The sequence below is a fragment of the Aplidium turbinatum genome, chromosome 2, assembly GCF_918807975.1.
Source record: "Aplidium turbinatum chromosome 2, kaAplTurb1.1, whole genome shotgun sequence".
NCBI lineage: Eukaryota > Metazoa > Chordata > Ascidiacea > Aplousobranchia > Polyclinidae > Aplidium > Aplidium turbinatum.
In genome coordinates this window covers 54,298,342-54,325,612 of record NC_137473.1, presented here as the reverse complement: position 1 = coordinate 54,325,612, position 27,271 = coordinate 54,298,342, and the positions used below count along the sequence as shown (strand labels likewise).

The window sequence follows — 27,271 nt, the reverse complement described above, 5'->3', positions numbered from 1 at the left end:
TTTTCACCAAGATGCAAAATTACAATCAATCATACTGCACATAGGTCGTCGTTTCAATGTAGAAAATTCAGATAAGTATGGAGATGACATATCTGCGTTTTCAGACATGGTTTCTATTGTAACAAGTCTGTTATTATAAAAAAATCGGTCTTTCTGCTTTTTTTCATGCTTATGATATTTATTAGCTAAGATGAAATCCCTACCATGGACAAATCAAGCAGTACCGGTAAACCCAATGAAAATACGAACCTCTCAATCCTTTCTTGAAGGAAACCCAAATCCCAGTTGGATTTTCCAAATTATTGCTGTAATGATGGTCACTGTATGGGGTGGTGACATACTGTTCGCTGGACATCTCAACAGGGTGATCATCGTAATCTGAAAACAAACATGTGGTGAAATTCAGAGGGGTGTACAAGAGTCGGTCATACTTACTACATAGTGCATGAACTGCAAATGTGGTGTGTTGGGGTCTGCTACTATTCGGTGAGTCCGATTCGGTGAGTCCGATTCGGTGAGTCTGATTCGGTGAGTTCCTAACCTCTAACCCCTAACCCCAACCCCCTAACCCTAAAACGGCAATGATAATTAGGCTGCGGTACCCAATAATTTAAAAAAAAATTGAAAAAATCCCCCGTTAAGGGATCGGACTTACCGAATCGGACTCACCGAATCGGACTCACCGAAACGGGCCATTCCCGGTGTGTTGTGTAACAAAGTTGTTGTAATGAATGAAGTTACCTTGAAATATGATGTATTGTGTAAGTTTCACAAAAATTGTTTCATCAACATCAAAGTCAATGTAAAAATGACAGATTTTACTGACTGGGATAACCCTCAATAAACCCCACTTGCATAAATTTTGTTATGTTTAAACATTTTGTAAAATTATGTCATTTATTGATTACCTCAGGCAGATTTAATCAGAACAAGCCATAAGCAAAACCAGTGTTGTACAAACAACTAACCATTCACACCAGCCGACACAGTGTTGATAAAGGCTGGAGGTTGATCCCCATCATCCCAAGCTGTCCGTGATTCTGCACTGTCTGGACGACGACTTCCTGCAAATGCAATTTAAAAACAAAACATTACGTAATGCTTTAACTTTTCAATTACATTAGCTTTAAGATTTTTCAGTGTGTATTAAATTACAAAAACACAAAAAGAATCCCAAACAAACAGACCCACTATCACTAAGTACTACAAACCACTTTGAGACCAGTACAACCACACTGTAAAACACAAATAGAATTGCTCAACATGACAAAAAATACACACAGAAATTTAAATACCATTCCCACACTTTGCTACTGTAATAATACTGAATTTCATAGTATTTTACTAGCAAATCTCAAGAGTAATAAACTAGCCTACCAACTACCATAGTACCATACCTATTATAGCCTACCATACCATACCAAAATTTTTCATCAAGCTGTAGTCACTGAGCTTTAATAACTAAGTTTTTTAAAACCTCTTTTTAAACATGTTGTGTATACTGTAGGAGTGTAGGTACACATCTTCTGTTTGTTTTAAACAAACGTTTAGTTTATTACCTTTGGGCATTTCTTAATGTTCCAACTTTGTACTGCACTCGCTTCACTGTCTCTCAAATAATTAACTAAAAAGAAACCCTGAAATACATGCTTTAACTTGTAATACAAAAATCTAACTTGCTTTCCTGACATTATATAATTAGACAATACACTTTCTACAGATTTAATTATATTATTGCCTCAGGCATCAACTGTTGGGTCAATTAACTATTTTCACCAATTTTTGTGCTTGTTTTAAGGTTATTGCTGCTTTGCTGGCACTTAAAATTACTTGAAAATCAAAACAGCTTTGGATTACTTATTTGTTATTTCATTAAGTGCTCATAAACACTGCGATGTTATGTCCCCATGTATAACCACCTACTTTGTACTGTCAGTAGCGATAACATTTATTTTCTTGCTAAAGATGGCTCATGAAATTATTTCAACATATTATATATATATACAATGGAAAAATATTATAAAAATATTACTAATAAATTTGTTATCAAAAGATGAACAATGCTTCAAAAACACTTTGGCCTATGTCAGGAAAATAATTCTGCTGTTATTGATGTGCTCTGCATCTAGCAAAGCATTATACTGCGTATTAATGCTATCACTTTGCAATATATATACAAATTAAATATTTATGAGTGGTGCACTTCTGCTCTTACATATTTCAGGGCATTTTTTTAAATAGCAGGAATTTCATGGTGTCAGCACTCACGTGGATGAAGTTGGCAAGGCAACAATGACTTAAACACACAGCAAAGACACTGATATTCTATTTCAATACAATACACAACTCAAATATAATTAATTATTTTGTTTTAATTAAATATGTTTTAAACGATTAAGAGTAACTAAAGTGAGTTTAACATTTTACAGACAAATGTCAATTATGGGCGCTTCAAGTTGCATTATTGCTTTTTTAAGTAGGAAGCACTATATATACAAATTAAGTTGACATGACTGAGAAATTTACCTCAGAGCAGCATTGTTTGTAATTAAACATCAAACAAAACGATGATGATGACAAAAATACAACATGAAACATGAGCCAATGCACAGAAAGAATATAAACAAACTTAAATATTCACACTCTATAAACAAGTTAGCTAATGAAAATAACATGGTGTTACTCTTCATGTGATGACACCAACAGAATAAAGTTGTACATACCTCGGCTAACGGCATCAAGTTCAAACTCTTCTGTCTTACTTGACAAGTTAGTAGGGCTGACTCTTGCAGACATATTAGTTTGCTTAAGTTAAAAACATCATAAAAAAATGCTAAAAAACTACAAGAATATATAAAAGAACAGGGCGAGTAATGATTTTTTGCAAAGTGATGAAATTGTAAAAAGAATCGGAGCTTGTAAACCAGCTCCAAAGAATCTTTGAACTGTCCACAGCAGCATACAATCAAGTGATTAAATAGCTTTGGCCAGGGATATCTATAACTACGGGATTGGAAACTCTATGGAACTGAAAACCATTTTATACACCAGTAGGGTCACTTTTCTATGTGTGCTGCTGTGATAAATAATCACATAAATTGACCTCAAAGGGCAGCAAGTAGTAGGCTAAACGAACAACCAAAAGTGTAACAATCAATTCACCTGCTGCAAATTGTAAGGTCTACGCTTGCCTGGTTTGTTTATTTGTTTGTATTCCATTAGTGTAGTCATGTTGTATTTTGTTTGCTGCTTAAAAAATTTCCAGAATGACTATTGGTTTTAGTTCTGATGACATCGTAAACGTGTTGGTTTCGTACTGGATTGGTCTGTGAACAAGTTGGTGATATAACAGCATATTTCACTGATTGCTAAACACTCCTCATTTACTTCTGATCCTATTTGCAGTACGCAAAATGCTAAAGAACAACAGTATCCGGTTTTTGGACTCGTTGCATTCATTCATTTTTTGGATTCATCTTTTTTTTTCTAGCAACGTAAATGTACTTTTATAATCAATTAAGTTTTAATATGAGTGTACATTTTGTATTATTATTGTAAAATCGAATTTTGTATATCTTTTAGTCTGCATTTTATTTTGTTAATCTTTCTGTAGTCGTAGTAATGTGATGACCCTACTGATGTATAGCACTGAATAGAGTTTCCAATCCCGTAGTTATAGATATCCCTGGCTTTGGCATGCCTGTAGCATCATGTAAAATCAGAGACATCACTAGTAGACTTAAACCGTTCTAGTCAAACCAAAACCAGTTCCATTATTTTTGGGATCATATTCAATTTCAAGCGGTATTCTAGCCACTTTCTAGTCTTGAAGCCAGAATTACTTTCTATGATATAAGCTTTGTTGATAGCCTATTAGTTTTTCTGCAAATTACCATAGGCTAAAGTTGACCATAAAATACTTTTCCATTCACTGGTTACTTGAAATATTTTCCTTGTGATTGACAGAAAATGACGGTAGCCCACCTCCTTAAAAAAACAATCTTCAACATCGAATGAGACTAAAAATTGAAATAATTTTAAAACTTCTAGTATTTTTGTGGTGACTGTGAGCTAGTTTACCACAACATGTTAAAATCGATAATTATACGATAACCAGTTTATTGACTTTCTAGCAGCGTTGCCAGATGCTGGAAGCTGCTTGGCACCAAAAAGTAACGAAGATTTCACCAGATTGCATACAATTTCACCAGATATTTAAAACACCCTAAATAAAGCAATTTCGCCTAAAAATACAAGCAGTTTTTGAGACATAAGACTAAAATGAAACGAATAATCATGCAAAACACATGTTTTGTCACACATTGCATACACGGATTATAACTGTAGCAGTCATAATTGTCAGTATAAACATCAAAAGTTCTTAACCAAAAAAGTTGTTATTTTTACTTTAAAAGCGGAAACTTTTACTGCCAGGGTTAAAATACGGTAGCCACTTTAACAAGTCGAAATTCTGCCACTGCGAATGACTAACCGTCCAATTGTGATCCTTCTCGCACTTATCCAGAGAGTTAATGCTTGTTTTGAACTTTATTTGGTAATTACAGAAGAAAAAGAGCAATAGCAGTAGTGGGAATCGAACCCGCGTCAATGAAATGACTACTTTCTAGCCCTAACCCCTAAACCAACCAGCTGACAAAAAATCCATTACTTAATTTGCTTTCTATCATCTTCTTTTCGCCATTTTTTACGTCACTTAAACCGTAGCTTGTGATTGGTTGGCGGTTTCATTCTAATCAATTTCAGTGGCAGAATTTCGACTTGTTAAAGTGGCTACCTTAAAATACACTCCAAGATGCAATAACATCCTGATGAAAAATTTGAAAGATTTTGGCATAGCCTATCCTGCTCAGGATATCCATGAAAATGAATTAAGTGGCCACTGTATGCATGTAGCCTATGTATAAGGTCACTGATGTTGATAAACTTTTAGTTTTTGGGCAAAAAACAACCTCCTTCACTAATTTTAAATACAAAACTTGCCATTTTGGCCAGTTTTGGTAAAAAGAACTCTCCAAAAACCAGTGTCTCGCCACTGCCTGCAATCATGCCAGTGGCAAAGGCTACACGATTGCTGGTACAGTGCTGCTCTCAGATTCAAAAAATTGATTGAAGAGCGCAAATTGGTCACTCTGAACTTGCAACACACTGCCATCACGCATGCGCAAACCTCTTGCAAAACGTTTTTTGTACGAGCAGAGATATTTTTGCTAAATATTTTTAAAAATTTTGGAAAAACTCGAGTGGGGAAAATTTCACCAGATTTCACCAAAACGTTGTTTGGTTCCAAGGTCAAAAAGGTTAATACCAAAGACCTCTAAATTTCACCAGAATTTTTTTATTTGGTATCCTATTTCCCCATCTGGCAACGCTGCCTTCTAGACTAGACAAACTTCTCAGACCAGAGCGTAAACAAATTAGGATTTTAGGAAACTCGTTTGATTTTTGGCAACCGCAGTTCTCTACCGCACTCTTTCGGAACATTATTTACGCAGCAAACGTTTCTTCGTCATTCAATGGTTCATAAATGCGATTTTGTTTTTGACTAGGCTACTCTTCTAATTTTATGTAAATAGCCTACTAAATACCGTAAGATTATTTGAAAATCAGATGAAAATAAAATTTTAGACTTGTGGGGGTTCTAGGTTCTTTTATCGAATATTTATAATCTCCTGATGACAGTAGAACCGCTGCTGATCTAACTCCGCTTCGATGACACAGAGCAGTGGCGCAGCCAGAAAAAAAATTTGAGGGGGGCCAAATATTTGATGAATTGAAGAGAACAACAAAGTGTTTGATTTTAGCCATCGCCACCTGATGTGCAGTGGCGTATCCTAATGGGTTGAGCAAGGGAAGCAATGAAAGTGGTGGGGGGTTAGAGCGTGCCGAAGGCACGCGTATTCTAGGGGGGTCCGGGGCATGCTCCCCCGGAAAAATTTTGAAAAATTACACTCAAATAATGGATTATAGCGCTTTCTGGAAACACTTTTAGGGGAATATTTGTATGAAGTTTATTAGCAGATAAACAGCTATATTAACTTATTAAAGGTATAGCTCTTACACACAAACGGGCAAAAAGTGCGGCTAAAATTAGAGAACACCAAAAACTCAGCTACACAAAAACTCAATAACTACACAAAAACCCAACAGAGTAAGCCATTCTGAAATTGCTTCCACAAATTAGTTCAAAGAAACGTAAATCGCGTAAAATTTGCGCGATTTACGATTTGCAAAATTTATTGGTGTCTTTCTGTGTGTCGAAAACAAGTCCTGGGGGAGTGTTAATAGCCAGATGTCTTTGAAAACGTTATCAATTTCTACAAATTTTATTACATGTTCAACATAGGGCTCAACTTCGGAATCCAAACTTGGAAAATTTGGGGGGCTATGGCCCCTTTCGCCCCCCCCTGGCTACGCATATGAGTCACAGAGGTAGGCTATTTGTGAGTTTAGAACACCAATTTTTGAATTGGCGTATTTTAGAATGAATAGATGTTGGTTTTGGAAATAGAATGAATAATGTGTGTAAAACTTGTTTGTGTGGAGGAATATAAAGCACTTTCAGATTAAAAGAAAAGGCAAGTAATTAAGTACAGTAGGCTAATCCAAAATTTGCAAATTTTAACAATATGTTTACGATTGTAAAACAACAAAGGTGAACTCATGGTAAGATGTCGTCATAGAGATGAACTACGGAAATATTGAACACTGACCTATTTCTTAAAAGTTATTGTTTGATGAAATCACCGGTTGGACCTCATAACGTAACGTTTTGCTAACACGGAGAAAATTGAAAGCCATCAATCGCCATTGAACAGAATCACTGGTGAAAGCTGCGAGAGGTTATTGGGTGGAAAACAATTTATCAATTATTTTTGTTCACGATATGTGAGTTTTTTAAGAAAGGCAAATATTATAGGAGAAAAACATTTTGCACAAGGTAGGCTACAATGGATATCCATTATCGCTCCTTCCAGGCTACTTTATCAAGTTTCCAACAAACTTGGTGTGACCAGTTGGATCCGGTATATTTCTAAACTTGAAACAAATGCCTAATATACTTTAGGCACAGCTAGATTGCATCCAAAATCTGTTTGATTATTGGAATGATGGAAAACCTCTTTTCTCCTGCGGCTCGTCTTACTTGAATGGCCGTAAACAATATGTTGCGATTGATCAAAATACTTCCACACAGCAATCTATCCAGTATTGCGTTCCTCAAGGTTCAACTCTAGGTCCACTCTTGTTTTTAATTTACATAAATGACCTACCAAACAGCATGTCGACAATACCAAGGTTGTTTGCGGACGATAGCCTACATGTCTCATAGTTAAAGCTGATTTTTAGTTAAAACTAAAGTTAAAGCTAAAGCTTAAATTTATTGCAAACCAAACTTAATGCTGAATTAGCTGCTGTAGAAGGTTGGATTAATGCCAACAAATTGACCATTAATGCCTCTAAATCCAATCTATTAGGCTAGTAATTCCTCCTAAAAAAGGCTACAACAAATTTGATGAATTTCATGTTTTCTATAGGGCTGTTGAGCTAGAAACCGTCGACCACGCTAAGTATCTTGGAATAATAATTGATAAACAGCTCTCATTCGAACCTCACATTGATGCTCTTAGATCTAAACTTGCTAGATCTGTTGGTATTTTGTCGAAACTTAAATACTTTCTTCCTTTCAATGCTAGACTGCAGTTATATTATTCGCTCATACACCCACGTATTATGAATGGAATAGCCATTTGGGGCTCTACATACAAAGCATATATCGAGAAACTACAAAAGTTGCAAAACAAAGCAATAAAAATAGTTGCTGGAGGGTTGTGGCAGAACACGTTACACCATACTTCAAGCAGGTAAAAGTTCTAAAAATAAAAGACATTTACAAACTAGAAATTGCTAAATTAATGTTTAAATATAACCATAATTCTTTACCCTGTACTTTTTCGAATTACTTCAAAAAAACATCAAACGTTCATAATCGCTCAACTAGATGTTCAATCAAAACTGATAATTAGCCTACTTTGTTTCTCTGTACCTATGCTACTACAAAACTTCAACGAAGCATCAAGTATAGTGAAGTAAAAATATGGAACTCAATCCCACTAGATATTAAAAAAAAATCTTTTGACTCATTTAAAAACTTTACAAAAACTATCTAATTGCAGAATTTTAAAGTTGATTGCAGTGCAATTTACTAATGTGGACCGATACTCTTTAACCTTTCAATCGTTGACTATCAACACCTAATATTGGAATTTGTAATTTTGCGTATCATGGATGCAAGTTTGTTTCTGTCTTGACTCTTTGTTGCTAGTGTAGATATTTTAGTGTAGGGGAGACCGGGGATAGTTCGGACGCGGGGATACCTCGGATAAGGCATTTGACGTCACAGTAGAGTATTGTTAAATCACGTTTACCAAAGCTTTGTGGCTCCATTACAAATCAGGATAAAGTTTGCAAGTATGTCTGGTTTTCTTAGAAAGTTGAGGCCGAAAAAGTAATTTTATCAGTGATAGGCTATCAAGATTTTAAAATTGTACGTGTAAGGTCATAATTCCGTTGCAGTTAACCAAAACAAACTTTTTATTGATTGAGGTTGTAGTTAGAAAGCAATACTCAGATAAGCAAGTGATGATTTTGACCAGCAGTTAATCAGGTGGCCATATTTTCTTCATTTACCTGTAGTCAAGTGGTCGGGGATACTTCGGATTCAATGGCCGAAGTATCCCCGTGGAAAAAATCAATAAAATCTAAATAAAATCTAAATAAAATCTAAATAAAACCTAAATAAAATCTTATTTTCAGATCTTTTGAATAATTTATTGAATTTTAAAGACATAATGGTTCGGACATATAAAAGAAAAACAAATATTCTGTATTAACTGTCAAATCAACTCAAAACGTCTGCATAAAATTGCTGTCCGAGATGACCCCAGGCATGTCCGAAATTACCCCGGTACCGGGGTGATTTCGGACATTTGAGGACCGTAGAAATTATGCTTTTTATAAGCATTTCCGGTTTTCTGAAACAAACGATACTCCTACCCTTTTTTGGCAAAGCTTTAAGGTTTACAACAAAATAACATTTACGAACTTGCTGTGTAATTTAAAAAAAATATGGGCTGTTTTCAAAAAATCGTCCGAGCTATCCCCGGTCTCCCCTAATGTTTACTAAATGTTTATCATCGACTTGGCTGAGGGTGGCTGCTTGACTCGAAGATTGTCATGGTCACTTCGCAGCTTTCCGTTGTGATTTACTTACTTCAAAGATGCAGCGTAGCCTACATTTGTTATTTTTCTTTGTTTCAATTGTGTTCGTTAAGCGTGCTGCATCATTTAATTATTTTGCTGTTATGATATTGCCATTGCACAACAAAATAAACCAATCAATCAATCAATATTGCCGTTGTGAAACCTGGAGGCCTTTTAGGTTTCTTCGGTTTTGCTATAAGAATTTTGTCGTTTATTAGGACTTTGAAACGCTAGCTAGAATTTGTGCGTTTCTGAATTTGTGTCGTTTATTAGAAATTCCATGAAAGATGGCGAGACGAACTCTACCAATTCGACAAACACTGGACACAAACGTGCAAAGACAGACAAAATTATAAAGATATGGGGAAGGCCCCCATCCTGCAGTGGAACAACAATGGCTGACAATGATGATGATTAGAAATTTGGAATGCTAACTGATGATTTGAGCGTATTCTTGCAATCGGTAGTTTGATACACATAACTTATAGGCCTACGTAGTTTTACGTCTTTTTGGGGTTGTGCAATGTGCATCTGCGGCATGCCGTTGTGCTTAGGTGCATCGCTTGGAGCATTCCAATCACACTGGGTTTCTCCTAAACCAGGGGTCACCAAACTTTTTACTCTGAGGACCGGATTGCTGCGAGATTAACAGCTGCGGGCAGGATGTAAATTGCAAATAGACATAGGCTACAACTATTTAGAATCTCCATTGACTTGGATTGAGCACAATACATAACAAAGTCAGCGGTGGAATAGCAAAGTTGTGATGAAAATCGAAAGGTTGCTGGAAAAGTTATCCCCTGCTGTGATAGTCGGCGGCCGTGGCCGAGTGGTTAGCGCGTTGGGCTCGCAGTCGAGAGCCTGCATGTTCGACTCCAGCCATCCGCACTTGCTGTTGTAAACTTTACGATAATTGCCTCTACCCAGTGATCGATTTCGAGTAATGGGTAGTACCAAATTTAAGTCATAAGTAAAGTAGACAACCGGATTCAGACATTGCCGTCGGCTGCAGCGTGGGTCAGGTGTATGTCGGAAGGCGTACACCGATGCATAGCGCTCAAGTCCGCTTTCCCGCAATGCAGGATAAAGATAAACAAACAAACAAAATACACTACACTAACAGAGCATCGTGCTCTTGAAAAAAAACATTACATCTTTCCAAATTTGGCCTAGGCTGTCCCCATTTGCAGGGAATGGGATGGAATGGAAGACAGATTTTGGGATGGAAGATGGAAAATGTCAAGGATGGAAAGGAATGGAAGATCTTGATAATGGGATGGAAGACAATCTTCCATCATTCCATCCCAATTCCATCATCAACTTTCTGACGCTTTATCAAGACATGCAAAATATTACGTTGCTTGCTGAAATAATTCGATTTTCGGTTCGTATTAATCCAACGCCTAACACCAAACGGTAGGTAATCCTTAGGAAAATACTGCTGTTAAACTTTTAGCTTAAATTTAGCCTGTGGTTTTTAGGTTTATTTGTGGCATATTCAACGTGGAGATCACAAAAATGTGATGGAAGAGATTTCTGAGATGGAATGGAAGGTTTCTAAGATGGAATGGAAGAAAATCTCAGGATGGAAGATAGAAAAAACGTCTTCCATTCCATACCCTGCCATTTGTGGTGGCCTAATAATAAAAATAGAACACCAACATGTAGGCTGCCTGGTGGAAAAATGTACAAATTCAACATACAACAACGAACTATAAGAACGAACAATTTTAACAAAGAAGTCTCTATTACACAAAAAGGCAAAGCCAAAGACGGTTGCTAATGCCAAGAGAAACACATGTACAGAATTGTAGTGCAGCTGTAATTTCTGCAGCACGTGGCTGGCCGGATGAAATCAGTTCGCGGGCCGGTTTTGGCCCGCGGGCCGTAGTTTGGTGACCCCTGTCCTAAACCAACGCGTCTAGCATTAAACCAGAATCAGTAGGCTATTGTATTTTCCAGTCATTGGGTTGTGCATTCTTTTCAGCCAGTTCACCACGAATTCTTTTCTTGAAAGTCATGGCACCAGTTCAGTTGTGGTGGTAGTTTAAGCAGGGCCGGATTTATCAGTAGGCAGAGTAGGCAGTTGCCTAGGGCGGCAAATATACAAATATATTACATTGATAAAAACTTACTGTACGTGAATATAATACTTCATGACAGATATATTCAGATATATAGCAATTAATAAATATGTTATCCGCCTCTAGAGTACTTCACGCTTGATTGGTTTTCAACAGTAGCCTATGTGCTGCTTAGCGCTTCTTTTAGTTATCTGTCTCGCTTAGTATATCTGTCTCGCTTAGTATGGAGGACTAGGCTTTGTCTGTGCAATTTTTATTAATCTTTGTTCAGTTTGTTTCATTGTTAGTAAATTTAAAGGAGCCTAGAAAAAATGTTTTTAGTCAATGTTGGTTGATAGAAAAGTTGCAGGTTATTTTGTGTAGCCTACTTGCCTTGATGCTTAAAGTATGTAAACAAGCCAAAAAGTAAGACTAGTTTTCGAAAGAACTTTAGTTTCATGAAGTTTTATAAAAGTGGCGGCATTGAGGATAAATGAGGACAAGTGCCTGTGTTGTAGATTAGAAGTTGTTTGAGTTGAGGTTTAAAAATTAGCAGGCCTTATTAGCTGTAGGTAGGTACCTTATATTATAATACAGTAGAACTCGGTTAATCCGGATGAAACTGGAAGTACAAATGAGTCAGGCTTGATAGAACCGTCATCGGTTAATCCGGATTTTCGCCTAATCCGGATGGAATCGCCGGTCAAATCAAATCCGGATTAACCGAGTTCTACTGTACATATAATATTGTATTATTTATCATTAATTAAAAAAATTTTTTGGGGAGCACCACTTTTCTTGTCTGCCTATAGGGCAGCGCTTAGGCTAAATCCGGCCCTGAGTTTAAGTGTACGTTCCGAATCATGATTTGATTCAGTTCATCACGTCCTGTCAGCTAGGCATTTTTTTGGTTGTTTATTATTTAGTCAGGGCCGTTGACAGGATTTCTCGGGCCGGTATCAATTTATTTTAGGGCCCCTTTTATTGACAATGTTATGAATATAAAGATTGCTGTTAAAATGATGACGACACATGCCGTTCAATGTAGAAAATTAAAAGGAATAGATCAAACCCGATATGCCAAAAGTATGGTTGTTTAGCATATCTTGCTCAATCTTAAAATTTCCTGAACCTCAAAACTTACTATCTCTATCTAGTGGTTGCTTTTTTGAACTTGTACTTGTCCCATGGCGCTAAAGTATTACTTCCCGCTTCCATTGGTGTTTCATTGGTCATTCTAGCCTCACCAGAAGAGAATTTACAGAATAGTTAGTGCAAACGGTCAGAGACTTTTCAATTTGATTTGGGAAAGGGTTTTGGGCCTAGGTCAAACATTTGATGATTGCTGCAATCTGAAAAGTGGTTTTGGTCTAATTTTTAGTCCAGAAATAGGGATAGTAATGTTCTTACCTGTGCCATTTCAGTTTTTGAGTTTATACAAACATTAGCTTGTTTATTTGGAAATTCGTGTTTCGGGTTATATTTCACTAAATATTCGTGGTTAGGGAAATCAATATACTAGACTAAATTTTTATTTTACCGTTTGGTGGCTGAAGTGGGCTCGGTACCCGGTACTTGCATGCACGGTACGTCTGAAGTGGCTGTTTTAACCTCTGATGGCAATTCCTTTGGATCTGTCACGGGGAATCATTTAAATCCGGGCCCCTTAAATATTCCGGGCCCGGGTCCAAAAGTACCACCTAGACCCTCCTGCATATAGTTAATGCGCAATAATGATTTATTTTTTTTGCAATAAACTCATAGCCTACTTGTAGAAACCAAGATATCATTCTCGGATCATCCCCGCCATCGATGTGCTCGGGATGTTGCTGCAATAATTACAGCTAGGTATGAGCGGATGCTTTGGACTATTCGACGTCCGCTACACCCATCTCTCAAACTTTCATGGACAATTCTCTACTAGTGCTTGTGTACAGTAGGCTAAGGTTGTCTTCTTTTTGATGTTTTGTTATTTGGGTGTCAGTTTTGTTTTAAGAGGTTTCTTGATTTGACTTCCTGAAGATCTCATCAGCACCAGACCCAAATATTTCACTCAATTGAAAAGTTTCCCAACGATACGAAGTTGTCGAAAAAACAGAAACAAAACCAATGATTCGTGTACGGACAAAGTAGCTCAATTGAATATTATGCACAGAAAAATAAGGGGCACATAACGGATGCTTGCACCGGGGCCCGACTGACAAAGTTACGGCACTGCAAGTGGCTTATGTTATTGTCAGTTGAAAGCTGGGTTTTTTTTTTCGCTGACACTTTTCGGTCATTTGTCCGAAATGACTTGAAAAAATTCGGTCATTTTTTATTTATTTCGGTCATTTTTTCTGATGAAAATATTTCCTTTCAAGTAGCTGATACAAACCAAAACTTGCACTTCCTGACTAGCTACAACATAGGCGCCAACTTTTTATGCTGTATTGATACATAAAACAATAGATGAACTAGCGATCGGCAGCAGAACAACATTTTTTGAAAGCAAACCGCAACAGCTTCGCGATAATCACTAGAACGAGTAGGATGCTACAACTCCACACCAGACAAAATCTGTCATTTTTACATTGATTTAACGTCTGCAGACGTTGAATCAATGTAAAAATGACTGATTTTGCTGCCTGCGACATAGCAAAAATCTACCATTTTGTGTCGATTCAATGTCATCAGATGTTGAATGCACCCAAAAACAACATAATTTGCTACGTAGACGGAGCGTGCGTTTGGCTTTATGCACTTGCAAACAGACTCGATGTTGCTTTCGAAAGTCGAAACCTCTACAGTGAATTGTCGCGGCAGTGAATCGCTCGCTGTGAAAATGAACTTGAAGTCCGCCCCGTTAGCTCAGTGGTTACGCGTCGGGCTCAAGATCACGCGGCGCTGGTTCGACTCTCGGGGTGTGCGCTTGAGCAACGCATTTCAGGACTGCTCTCCATTCAGCGGCACCTAGTGAATGGAATAATTTCTCCGCAACAACACTTCAACAATCGGAAAACTTCACTCTGCCAATCTCGGTAACCGGCCCTGCGTCAAGAGCCTCTACAAGTATGCGAACAAGTACCAGGAATAACCTATCAAGGCTTTGTCAGTCCGAGGATAAAGATTCAAAAACCATTCAAAAACCAACCATTCAACCAAGTCTCGGCACGACGTAACCACCAACCAACGCAACAAGGGCTGGTTCAAACCGCATTGCGCACACGTGACATAATCAACGCAGTAACGGACTCGCGCAAACTGCATGGCGCACACACGACCGTTGCCATAGAAACCCGATCAAAGGCGGGGAATATGCGCATCTTTTGTTTCATCTGCAACGCGAAAACAGGTCAGTCATAAAGTTGAAAGCAGGTCAGTCATAAGTTGCGATATTGTAGTCAAAAGGGAGCTATGTCAAGTCGAAAACTTAATCAAACGTCTGTCCGTAACTATTTTTCAAGGGCTGTTTACGGATGTCAGTAACTTTTAAATTTATTCAAGGTGACGTGCTGTTGAATTGATGTAAACGTGAATGATTTTACTTTCAACAGGTACATTTTCAAGCATATAATCAAGTTAGTATTTGCATTCCATTTTCAAGACATTGTCATTCCATTTACAGTAGGCTACACCTTTTACTTTTTAGTAAACCTTTTCGTCTCTTGTTTCATGGTAATAAATCTAATTCGTTGCTAAACTTTATGTTGTGCTTAGCTTAAAGAGTCGCAGTCCATCAACCGCTAGCCTACGCAAACGCATGGCATGTGTTTGCTTAACCGAAGTGGTCAAGTTTTGTTTATAATAATTAACGGTAGGTCGAACGTAGCGATAACTCCGAGTGTGGCAATAAAAGCAATCCTAGTGTGACGACATAATTACGTCATCCATCTGCGTGACATTTTGCTGAATTTACGTTGCTGCTGAAAGTGCTGATGAAACACGCTTTCGCCCCCACGGCCAAAAAAATAATTAGGCGCCTATGAGCTACAACATTAAGTTTCGCTGAGAAACGTTGTCGTGTTTTAACTGAGAAAACTTTCTTCAACGTTCATCAGCGAAACTCAACCTTGCAACACCCGATTTGACTATATATTTTTCGGACATTTTGACCGAATTGACTATACTTTTTTCGGACATTTTGCTAAAAAATCGGTCAATGACCGATAAATGACCGAAAAAAAAAACCCAGGTTGAAAGCAGCCTAAATTATAATTTACGTTTCATCAATTGCTTGTACAGTATCTCAATTGATAAGTTGGCCATTGATCTTCTGTTACGAATCCTGTAAGGAGAAACGATCAGAAAAAGACTGGAAACCTCAAGAGTCAGACAGTGGGAAAAAGCTTGTCCCTTCACTCGAGATTCCCTCGCTTTTTGGTGTTTCAATACAGCGCGTTCTGGAAACATATTCATACTGTCTCTGGCTGCAATTGCACGCTCACAAACGAATAAAAATATGTGTTTATGACGGAAATATCACAATGCTGTAATAATACAATGACGTCACAAGTACAAAGCGTGCAAGCAACCGCAACAATAATATGACGTCAAACACGCGTTTTTTATTAACCAAATAATCAAGAAATGCAACAAAAGATGTTAAGTTAACCCATCAGTGTTAATTTATCTTTTAACATCCCCTTTCGTTTTTTGAAATAATCTCAAGTCACAAGGTGACAGTCAATATTTTGCTGATCAGGCAAGAAAAACACATTTTATACCAATCATAGGCTAAAGCAAATAGGCCATTTCAAATATTTAGTTTATGTTTTACTGTGATAAAGACAAAGATAGCCTTTCGCGACATGTGACAAGCAAATCAAATTCGCAGGGAGCTGTTTTCTAACCTTTACCTTTCTAAATTTTCTGTTTGTTGTTTTAAGCAACTTTTGGCGGATTTCGTAATTCTCACTTCTCGATCAAGTTCTTTAATTTTATCACGCAAACGTTTTCCAATTGCATTAAAATGTCCGGCCAATAGCAATGCCTCTCGTTATAAGATTCTAAAAGTGCAACTTCACACAACTTTTTATTTCACCACTTTAACTCCATAAGTTCATGCATGAACAAACAAAATATCAGTGGTTCCCAACTTTTTGAAGTCTCGGTCCCTTTTAAAGAATTATTACCTAGCTTGTGAGTTGTTAATATTAAAAACTTTTAAAATCGATCTTGGATGAAATATTGTTAAAATTTCTCAAACTAATAAATTTCCTGATTAAATGTCAGTAGCCAACCTTTATCCCACAATCAATGCGCTCATACATCACATTAAAACTAATCTAAGACCTTTTGGGATCAGACCTATTAGGTTGGGAACCACTCTGACAAAAAAGAATAATAAATCACGGACGGCAAATTGTAACTAGCTGTTCACAAGACATTGTACTCGTTCATTTTGTATCAATTGCTTTGCTTATAATATAATAACTATTTTATATGAAAAGTGCTTCAGGGACACAAATTCGTACCACATCGTGTAATTCAGGGGTGCCACAATTAAGCATCGGACGAGTTACTTTTTAAACCGAAAACTGCATTCGCGTCACTAAAGAAATTGTAACGTCACACTGGAAACAAATACTTTCATCAAAACCGTTCCAGGAGTGTGCACTGTGCAGTGAGAGGTGAACTACGCGAATTGAGGTAAAAAACATATGGAAAATATCCTTATTTTTCAAAAAAGGATATTTACCGATTACCAGACTATGCATACCACGCGGAGGGAGCATACTGGAAATTCACCGAAAGCAAATCCCTGTCTTTATTTTGGATTCTTCGAACTGAAGTGTTTCAAAGTAGGTTCAATGGCTATTGTCGCTGAACAGACAGACACCTAGTATTCGCCGAACGGTGGCACTGGGAGGTGAACTTTTCGTGGAATACAAGTGGGAATGGTATTCCACAATTTCCATCCTTGTTGTCACAAACATATTGGGTTAAGATCACTTCATTATATGGCCCGATGCTTAATTTGGCAACCCTTGAGTCAGTTGAGAAACATTGGAGACCAATGACTCAGTGGCGTAGCTAGGGGGGGGGGGGGGCGGACCGCCCCGGGCGGCACGTCTGGGGGTGGCACTTTCAGACTACGATTTTTGATTTTGATTATAATCTGATAAAAAAACGCATTTCATTTTCACATGCTTTTTCTTGAAGGAGCGGCACAATCTGAATCCGCCCCAGGCGGCACATTCCGGCACATTCGCTAGCTACGCCACTGCAATGACTACATCGGCCTCAACTTACTACCATGAAAATATATAAACAACTCGTACAGAAACAAATACAAAAATCAATAAATGTAAAAAAATCAGTTAAAATTTTACTACGAAAATATATTTAACGCCAATAAAAGTCACCAACAAATCAATGGACCGTTCGGTAAGAAAAAAAAATACATTCCTTGTTCAAAACGTCGCCAACTTTTCAATAAATGATAGCACAAGTATCGCCAAAATAAAGTAAATGTATGGCTGATGTGAAAGACCGCGCCTTCCATGAAGACGTGAAAAACAGCTGGGGCCTGTTGGACCAATTTTGAAAAATTACATTTAATTTGGTGCATTCTGAGGGTATTTTTAGCTCTAAATTGTGATGAAAATTTAAGATACAACTTTCGTGTTTGAACCTTACAAGGTTTCGTTTGTCTGCGAGCCATTATGCTGTCATTGAAAGAGCCATATATGGCTCGTAAGCCATGTGTTTCTGACCCCTACAGTAAATCAAATATTGAACCAATTCTTTGTCAATCTACGGTTTTGCCGATGGTGGTGAAAAACTGATATAAACGCATGCCAACGATAAACCCGCTTAAATCAAACAATTAGATGATTGTGACGATGAACCACATTTCAATTCATTTTAAAATTGGCCACCTACCAGGCCTTGGCAAATTTAGTTTGTCGTGTCAACAACGCCTTAACATGAACACTGCAATCTAAGACAATACCAAAGTGCTCACCAAACCTCTTAGATGTCAATTCTCACTCCAAGCGCCGTAAGTACATGTTTGTATGAGGAAAAGTGCCGCTAAAACTGGCCCGTAGCCGACATTCACAACTGAAACAGCCTATTTTTCCCGGGAGAAGTTAATGTAAGTTACGCCTCTTCACACACAACGCATTACATAATGATGCTAATGAAGAGTGCGACGAAAACAATGATCGGAGTTTTTACAGAATCTTCTGATGCCATGCAGTGCCTAGCGTATAAACGAAACGAAAAATACTGGAGCAGCTGAAAAAATTAACATATGGAAAAATATAGTTGACATATAAAAAAGTACAACCAGGCTTGCTACGATGGCTTGGACGCGGGAGGTCTTGAGCTGTTCATCGCTGGATTCAGTCGATCCCAGTAAGCTCGGCAACTTGAGCAGTAAACTGCGGGAGATGGAACCCTGACAAGCCCGCAGAGACTGCACATGTGACCGGGGTCATTGCCTACTTGTGTTGCGGTGGCAGAGGGCTGTGAAGGTTCGTGTGGTTTAGTTTCAGGATAATTTTGATGAACTGAATAGAAAACAGATGGATTTTTAATACAAATTCAACTGGCAACACTCAAACACGATTTCAATCCAAGATCGTGACTAGTAAGTCAAGTCACCAGCCACCAACAGATATCACCAATTAATTCTCCACAAAAATGAAATCTAGTTTTTTACGGTTTACATTCTAAGATAGATACTCTACTTGATAGTGAAGTGAATAAAGAAACACTGTTAATAGTAAATGGTGCGTTATTGGCAGAGGATTAGTGTCATTTATATACGCGACGACACAAAGCAAAGTAACACCACAAAGTTAAACAGAAGATCAAAGTCCTTGGAATTTGCAAGCCAAGTATCAGCTTTCCATCACAATCATCTTGAATTACGTTGATGATCATATCATGAGAGAGTTCGTTTCAAGGGATGGAGGTGGTTATGTAGGCAGTACGGTTGGAAAGTTGGAGGTGGGGAAAAAATAAAGAGGATGACCCAAACAAAGGAGAAGGGATTGCTCAAATGAGGATTACTACGTTTATTTTTCTAATGAGATTTTGGGGAAAATCGAGGGCCCTCCTCCATCTTGGGTCAACTTTAAACTTTGTGGTGTTGCTTAGGCCCAGTCTGTAAGCACGGCTCAGCCACCAAAACTGGTTTCTTCACACTGATGTAACATCTGCAGATGTTGAATTAATGTAAAAAGTCCCAATTTTGGTGGATGGGGCTCTTCGTAATCCACACGCAATCACAAGCTGGAGGCAGAGATGCCATTAATGCAACTTCAGTGGCGGTGAGATTTGAAGCAGCTGGCAGCATTGGAAAAGTTAAAACGTGCAAGATCACAGCATTCAACTTAAACAGGTAAAAAAATATTCAAGTACGTATTTCAAAATTGAACTGTATTGAATTTGTATAAAAATTTAACATTCTCAACAAGCCAATAAAAAGGCAGAATTAAAACCATGTTTCCAAGTTTGCAAATTCGTTTTTAATTAAACAATTACGATTTTTCTTTCACCACTTCCAGTCAAATTTGAAATAGTTTGTCAGAGATTCTCAATCCAATGCCTTCCCTTCTCCAGATGGGCTTCAAAACTACACTTAAGATGTGGAGATATGTTTTTCAACACATTAATTTGAAAAAAAATTGATATTAACTTTTGGTGTCAACGTTTGTCTCTTCCCTTACGTCACCTAAGTAGGGCCAAAACAATAGATTCATCCGCATTGGTATGTATAAAAGGTGTAATGTAAACTGAATAAACTACGCGGTATCCTTAAAGTCTCTGTACACTTTAAATAGATTCCAATCATAAGTCGTGCACACTGCCGTGGGGCCTCAGCTTACACCGCCTTTATTTTGTTTAACTATCGATAACAAGCAGGCAAATGAACTTTGAAACTAATCTGGCAACCCCGGCATTGGATCGATAACCTCTGACATTCAATGAGCATTCAACGTATGGAAATATCAACTGACCTAACGTGGCAATGTGTCCACAGGCTACTTGGCCACAGGGTTAGTATGCTCTGTAATTGCAAGACAGTGTAAAAACTGTTCTACTGACAAATCACTCACGCCTCCGTGCGGATAAATCACAGGAATATCACACCACATAGTGACGGATGACAAATTACTATTTCATTGCATTGACGAAAAATAATTCAAAAAAGGTGATACAATTAAAATGTTGTGATTTAGTGGAAATACAAGATAGGTCAGTAATTTTACTTAATATTAGAGCTACGAATCTATTGCAGTATGTGTGAGCAGCTAGTGACTGTCGGTTCTAATCGCTCGTATCGTGATTAATGATGCAATAATCGCAAGATGTTATCAGCTTTTCAACAATATCCTGTCTACTGGTAACTATAGGTTAGGCTCCCAACTTGTGGTAGGCAAGCCTGCAGTTACCAAGAAAACAGGTAAAATTACATGCCAGAGGAAGACTCAATTATTACGTCATGAATTGTTGCCGTATCGGGTTACCACACGAAACATACAGTAAGTAGCATTCAAAGACGGTCTTTTAAAGTGAACAAAATGTAATTGCAAATGAGTGTTAACAAGCTGATGCCTTATTACAGGTAGTACGGTTACGCTGCCCTCTTTTGGTCACTGCCATGCAAAGTATCGCTAATGGGTTATCAGCCAAGATTTAGCTATGTTCGAGTGACAAGACTGTTAGTTTGTTACAGCAAGTTTCTTTGCACACCCCTGTGTACTGTTGGACCATCGACAGGGGCGTTCAACATGGCGTACAGGGCAGAAACAATCAATAAGCAAGTATCGTAAGTGGGAAAATACTTCTCGCTTGGAACACGGAGAGAATATGTCACTCCCGCAGCGCTATCGTTTACCTGATTGCTTGGCGTCCTTTCTCGGTCTATTGGCAAAATCATGAAGAAGTTTCTTCCTGAATTCTGGAGTCATCGTGGTTTCTGGAGTTCGCTTCTTCCCTTCTTCAGCCCACTTCATCATCCCCTGGAAGAGTAGATATCACCCGTTTCAACCAAAACACAAACAATCAATCATAATTTTAAACATTACGGTTAATTATTGCCATCTGCTTTGACAAGACATCTGCTTCCAAAAGCACTCGAGAGCTATATTCTTATTAGCGCTATTTTCTTATTAATATTTACCATTACAGCTAACCATGTCACAGCCGGTAAACGGCCTTCACAGGAGTAACCACACCATCCTATGCAGCAAGAATACATTTCAAACTTTTACCACAACTCTCCATGAAATAATCGGGGGGAGAAATTTAACTGCTACCTAAACAAGACTGAAATAATGTTTACATTCTTCTGAATACTTTCACTTAAGGACTAACAAATTCAAATAAACAAATAAACTTTACAATAAATTTATCATCTCCTCGGAAGTGATTAACACAAAGCCACAATCTAGGAAATGACACGGCAGCTGCTCCGGGAGCAACAAGAGCATACCTCTCTTTTGTCTGCATCAGTGCCCGCACTTGAAGTCCTCTCGCTTTGTGTTGAAGCTTGACTGTCACGTGACGCATCTGAACCTTTTTGATTGGTCGTTTGGTCATTTTGCCGAGGCCGAAGTGGATTCGGTCTTGATTCTAAAGTGAATTGGCAACAAACGCATGAAGGGACATAGTTTAGAGCGAAACTCAATATCACAATGGAATTCTATGGTGATTGGTGAGGCAAAGGATCGACATAATCAGCATTGTCCAATCACGTGGTGAAGCAGCTGTCAGTGGTATCAACTAAAAGTGGAGGGATCACACTACCAACCGCGGTAATAGGACCCGAGACAGTGGTTCAAAGCCTCTTTAAGTATTATACGAAGCTATGAACATTAAGCTTCACGGGGTGTGGGGAATCATGGGGTGTGGGTTTTAAGATAAACATTCCGATAATCAGCAACCATTATGCTACAGATAGCAAGTTGGAATACGGGCTAGCCAACAGGGAATCCTTATATAATTATTTATCAATATGAAACAATACAATATATAAAAATAAAGCCACTCTTATGCAGAGATTAAATATGAAACTCTGTACTTCAGAGTATCCAAGTGCCACAAATCATAGACGGTGGTCCTAGAAATAGAAATTATGTGTAAAACATGGATCTGCATACCAACTGGGGGTCTTCGCATTGGGGCATTGGATGGCCTTGGGTTAGACCCTGCGATGATAGGTCGTTGAATGGGTCTTGTGGAAAGGTTTGTGTTTGGGGCGAGCCTGTTAGCAAAAACGTAATTTACAATTGGAAACTCTTCACATACTCAACGGCTTAGAAGGGATTAGCCTGCACAGCTGAAACCTCAGTCTAGTTGGTAAGTTAAGCCCGCAGTAACGTGAGAGCGAAGTTAGATCTTTATGACCGTATTTGGTGCATCGGCCTTCAGCGATGAATGATTCAGTGAAGCGTCATTCTGCTCGCAACGGCAATGTACAATTGTTTTTGTCATACCCAGACTTATACCCATACCGTTAACAAACAATGAATAGAGTTCTTTTAACCGAAAAGCGAACAGTGCTTTATACCACGTTTAATAAATCTTTGTTCTAGGGGCAAGAATAAGTTTAAAACAAGGCGCTAAACTTTGCAAAAAGTTCAGACTTACACAGCGCTGAAGACGACAGAGTTAGTGAGAAGTAAAAATACACATTATTCATAAAAAAAAATAAAGAGCCTAAAATGTAGATACTAAACTCAGGTGCAGCAAACCTTTCGAAAACTAAACTGTCTTTATCTTTAGTGCTATAAAAATCATTATTACTGAGCAACAAAGCACAACCGCCCACCTTGGATTGGACGAGCCGACAGGTTTCGGTTTGCTGGCTTCGTAAATGTTGGTGTTGTTGGAGCGGATATGAGGGGCAGCCCTGCCAACTGACTCAGTCAAATTGGTCAGGTTTTTACCCAACTGAATCTTCATGTTGTCCATGTACGCTTTGTGCATGGCGGGAGTGAGGGTCGCATTGGACGGGTTTGGGAACATTGGGGAAAAGTGGGGCTGCGGAAATGTGGTGGCATGAATAAATAGAAATTCTTTACCTCAAGTATAATACAAAAACGCTATGGTTGAATTCTATTTTCTCTCTCCACTTTGCTCCAAACAAGATTTCATCCAGAAACATCGACCTGGTCGACAAGTTGTCTGCATCGACTTTGCCACGGTGATAGAACATGAGACAGTAGTACAAATCTTCTACAAGTATGCGAAACTGTGAGGACTAAGCTGCATGGGAATTTTCCTCAGGTGATGAATATTGCACAACAGACACACAAAACAAAGTAACTGGATATTCTTGCAACTATCACAGCATTTCTTTATTTAAAAAACACTAACGTCCACAGGTTTGAATGGTATGAATAAAATAAGTATAGGAATAATATTCTCCTTTAGAAATCAAACTATTCGCTAAGAAATGGTTAACAGGCAGGTGTCCTTACAGTTAACACGACAATAGGAGGTTTGGTAAAAGCGTCGACTTTTTTTTTCTTTGCAAACTTTTCTGTACTAATCAGAATAGAGCAATAACGTGAACTGCCAAATCTGATGAGGGGTAAGGGCGTTTGGAGGAGGCCAGGTCAATGTTGTACGGAGGCGCCAAAAGGACGACGATGAAGAAACCATAAATGGTACTTCAAGATCGAACTCACTAGAATCAAAAAAAGTGATAATATTTCTCAGTATATAACTTTGTGAAGTTGATTTTGTATGTTAGCGTATTCGTTGTCATGACGCGCGAAACGTCAGTGAAGCATTAAAAAAAAACTTGCTTTTACTTTCATCAGATGAACGTCGCAAGCAGTGCTAGAAAAGATTATAATCCTGATGAACACCCAATTTTCAGTGTTTACCAAATATTGTTTTGTTTTTTAACGTTAGTGGCATGGAATTTCAACAAACAAAAAATTCAAAAAGAAATCTTTGCAAAAATGTTTAGATATAAATTGTAGTGATTTTCATAAAATCTACCGATTTATTAACAACAAATTTAAGTAAAACTCACATTTGCAGGATTACCGGCGGGAACAGGAAGCATGCTCTTTTGCTCGGGAGATAACATACCATAAAACTGCATCCACTTGTAAAAGTCCGGATAATAATAGGGTGGCATCCCGGGACCCATGACAGGTGGGGAACCCCATGATGGGTGAGGATGGGGAAAAGAAAAAGGGGAAACAGGGTTTGAGCTGTTAGCAAGTGGAGTAGATCCATCTTTCTTCTCACTGGGTTCCGCGGATGGGGGCATGTTGATGTCAGAGCAACGCCCGTGGGGCATCTCGTAGGCAGATTTTGGCCGAAGTTTCAAATCACTGGAGCGACGCTGGCCAATTGTTTGCATGGGCCTCTCTTTCTTTATCGAGGGGGTTTTGGAGCGACGCTGTTGGGGGTGAGATGACGGGATGTTGTGACTTATTTGCATATCCGGAGTCACCGAGCGATATCGTCGAGAAGAGCCAACCTCTAAAGATTTCATCGTTTTCTCTACCTCCTCATCACTCGATTCCTTGCTGGGATTATTATCTTTGGACAATTTCCGTGCTTGCATGGAAAGGTCAGAGTCAGAGACCATCCCACGCTGGAGCTTTGCGGCGTTATTGGGAAGATTTGACAAAGAGATGCTTTGGTTAGTCTTTTGTGCTGTTGAAGCCGAATTCTCTTCATTATTGTCCGGACTCTTCCAAACAAATATTTTAGTCCTCTCCGCATTGCTGCCATCCGCGTCCCCTTGTGGCGTCATAGTTACCGGAGAGTCCTTGGCGCCGTCGCTTTTGTTGTTGCTATTGTTGGTGTTGGAGATATTCCGACTCATCCCGATGGGCTGCTGGTAAGCAGGGTTATGCTTGCTCTTATGTTGCAGCTCGTACATACGCTGAACCTGACAACATAAGGATCATGTATAAACATAGTGAGTACAAGCAGGGTATAGAACCCAGGCATACCGACGCAAAAGCGATTTTACATTCTATCTACTAAGTCAGCAAGCTGGTGCTTTGGCGACAAACCACAAGTTATTAGGAAAATACAAATAGGCACCCACACGAAAGATAGAGACGGTGAAAGCATAGACAGTTCATTGACGCGAAGATACCAATGACAGGACAAGATACCAATACACAACCTACTGATCTAACTTAAAGGTAAGGCGTATACATCGGAATGGCCCGTTTCGGAGACTTCGAAATGGAGACTCTGAATAGTCCAAGAGCGCGTATACTTCGCCACAAAAGTAGAAAACAGATTTAATAAAAAGCACAATTGCTTGAAGTATGTATGAAACATATTATGGCGCCTTTATCCAGACAGCAAAATCCGTCGTTTCTACATTGATTCAACGTCTGTAGACATTCAATAATTATATCTCTTTGATTGAAAATAAATTGTTAGCCTCTTACAAATCTACGAAATATAAAGAGTCATCGATAATTACGTCATTTTGTAGTTGAGTGACGCCGGGTTTGTCGAAGTTAATTAAATTTTTCTTGGTTTCGTTCTTCTCGAAATGCCCAAACAAGTGATGGTCTTTCCCCTGAGGAAGCCGGTTGGCCTCCATCATGTTCGGTTGATTCGCTGATGGCGTGCTGTGATTGGTGGACGTTGTCACGTGACTGGTTGGTAACAAGACTTGATTGGCTGGCGGAAGCATGTGACGATCGGCTTCCGCCATGCTGGATCGTGTCCCTCCACTTTCACTCCCCTGGGACTGGAGACGGAAATTCCGGCGGCGCTGGAGAATACGGCCTGTAACAAAAAGAACATGGTACTCGACCAGTAGTTTCAACAAAGACAAACAAAATACTTTCTGGCAATTTATCCAAGATTTTTCGTTGTACCCAGACTCACGTCCGGTGGTCGTCGTCATCGTTCGTATGAAGCAGAAAGTTTGTGGTCAGCCGAATGGAAAGACTTGGAGCCAACGTTTCGTCAGATCGTCAAGTGTGCGGAGGCCTGTTATTCCATTGGGAGGGGAATAGATGGGACACCCAAAGATGATGTGGTTAGCTGTTTGCTCCGTCGCACCGCACTGACAAGCAGCAGAGTCCCTTATGCCCCAGCGTGTCAAACAAGCATTGAAGCGGCCAACTCCCGTTCTTATTCGGTTCAGTACGTCCGGTGGTTAAAGATTTAGATCACTTGAGAAGGAGCAATCTTCCTGGCGTCAGCACTACCTGACTACTCACTATAGAACAGCGAGCAATTGACTGGCAAAAGCAACGGTTGAGAACTATGTGGCAAGAAATAGTGGTGCGGTACTGATGAGCCCAGCCTCATTCTCGAAACACACGATTTAGATCAAGTTGGCGGAAAGGCAAGAAAGCCTTGTTCGCATTCGATACTCAGCATCAAGGAAAATAAATTGTGGGTGAAGAAGGGATGAGTCTCACAGGTGGTGATATGCAGTGAAATCATTACCTCCTTTGTGTGACGTAAATGAAGACGTCGGCGCGACGTCGGTTCCACATCTCTCTACAGCACGCGCTGTGTCTCGGCGAGACACTTGATCGCGTGCCAAAATAATGGGAGCAGCTGACTTGATGGATACATGTGCCTATGCTGCTTGTTAGTGTGTAGCATCTGTCATCGTAGTGTACTGTATGCTGTCGTAGTGGGCGCAAAATAAAACATGGTTATGAAGAAAGCTATGAGGTAAAAGTGGTTACAAAGCGGGTGGCCTCTGATACTTTAAAATTCCATAAATATTTAAAAACTCAATGAGTGCAAAACCAAGGAGTAAGAATCTCACTTTTATTAATGCAATCCCCGTGCTTCAGCCTGGCTTTGATCAGGTGTTCCTCTGCCAATCCGTCCAGGCTTTGGATGGACTCGATGACTTTTGTAGCCTCCAGACACAACTGAAGCGCGGATGCATAATCGAAGATCGTATCTGCTGCTTTACTCTGCTCCATCAAGTCATCAGCATCTCGGAAGAGCGCGAGACAGCGATCTGA

The 27,271-nt window shown here is 38.9% G+C and overlaps 2 protein-coding genes across 4 annotated transcripts in view; both read right to left on the bottom strand.

The window, feature by feature from the left end:
- Positions 1-2,843, bottom strand: part of LOC145786090 (polycystin-2-like protein 1) — a 29,187-nt gene extending 26,344 nt beyond the window's left edge. For 2 of the 3 annotated variants that reach the window (XM_082597737.1, XM_082597752.1), the window contains exons 1-3: positions 2,724-2,843; positions 969-1,064; positions 250-378 (exon numbers count right to left, since the gene is read on the bottom strand). In XM_082597737.1, the coding sequence (XP_082453863.1) occupies positions 250-378; positions 969-1,064; positions 2,724-2,796 (298 nt within the window). In that variant the 5' untranslated portion in view covers positions 2,797-2,843. Of the gene's footprint in view, positions 1-249; positions 379-968; positions 1,065-1,559; positions 1,638-2,723 lie in introns of all 3 variants that reach the window. The other variant, XM_082597746.1, reaches the window with a different exon arrangement.
- Positions 2,844-15,793: 12,950 nt separating this feature from the next.
- The window catches only part of LOC145764431 (uncharacterized), a 34,395-nt gene continuing 22,917 nt past the window's right edge, over positions 15,794-27,271 (bottom strand). Inside the window, exons 13-20 of the mRNA XM_082576046.1 lie at positions 27,067-27,267; positions 25,753-26,063; positions 24,328-25,200; positions 23,113-23,324; positions 22,442-22,545; positions 21,775-21,914; positions 21,178-21,301; positions 15,794-18,841 (exon numbers count right to left, since the gene is read on the bottom strand). Coding sequence (XP_082432172.1) covers positions 18,627-18,841; positions 21,178-21,301; positions 21,775-21,914; positions 22,442-22,545; positions 23,113-23,324; positions 24,328-25,200; positions 25,753-26,063; positions 27,067-27,267 — 2,180 coding nt within the window. The 3' untranslated portion in view covers positions 15,794-18,626. The remainder of the gene's footprint in view (positions 18,842-21,177; positions 21,302-21,774; positions 21,915-22,441; positions 22,546-23,112; positions 23,325-24,327; positions 25,201-25,752; positions 26,064-27,066; positions 27,268-27,271) is intronic.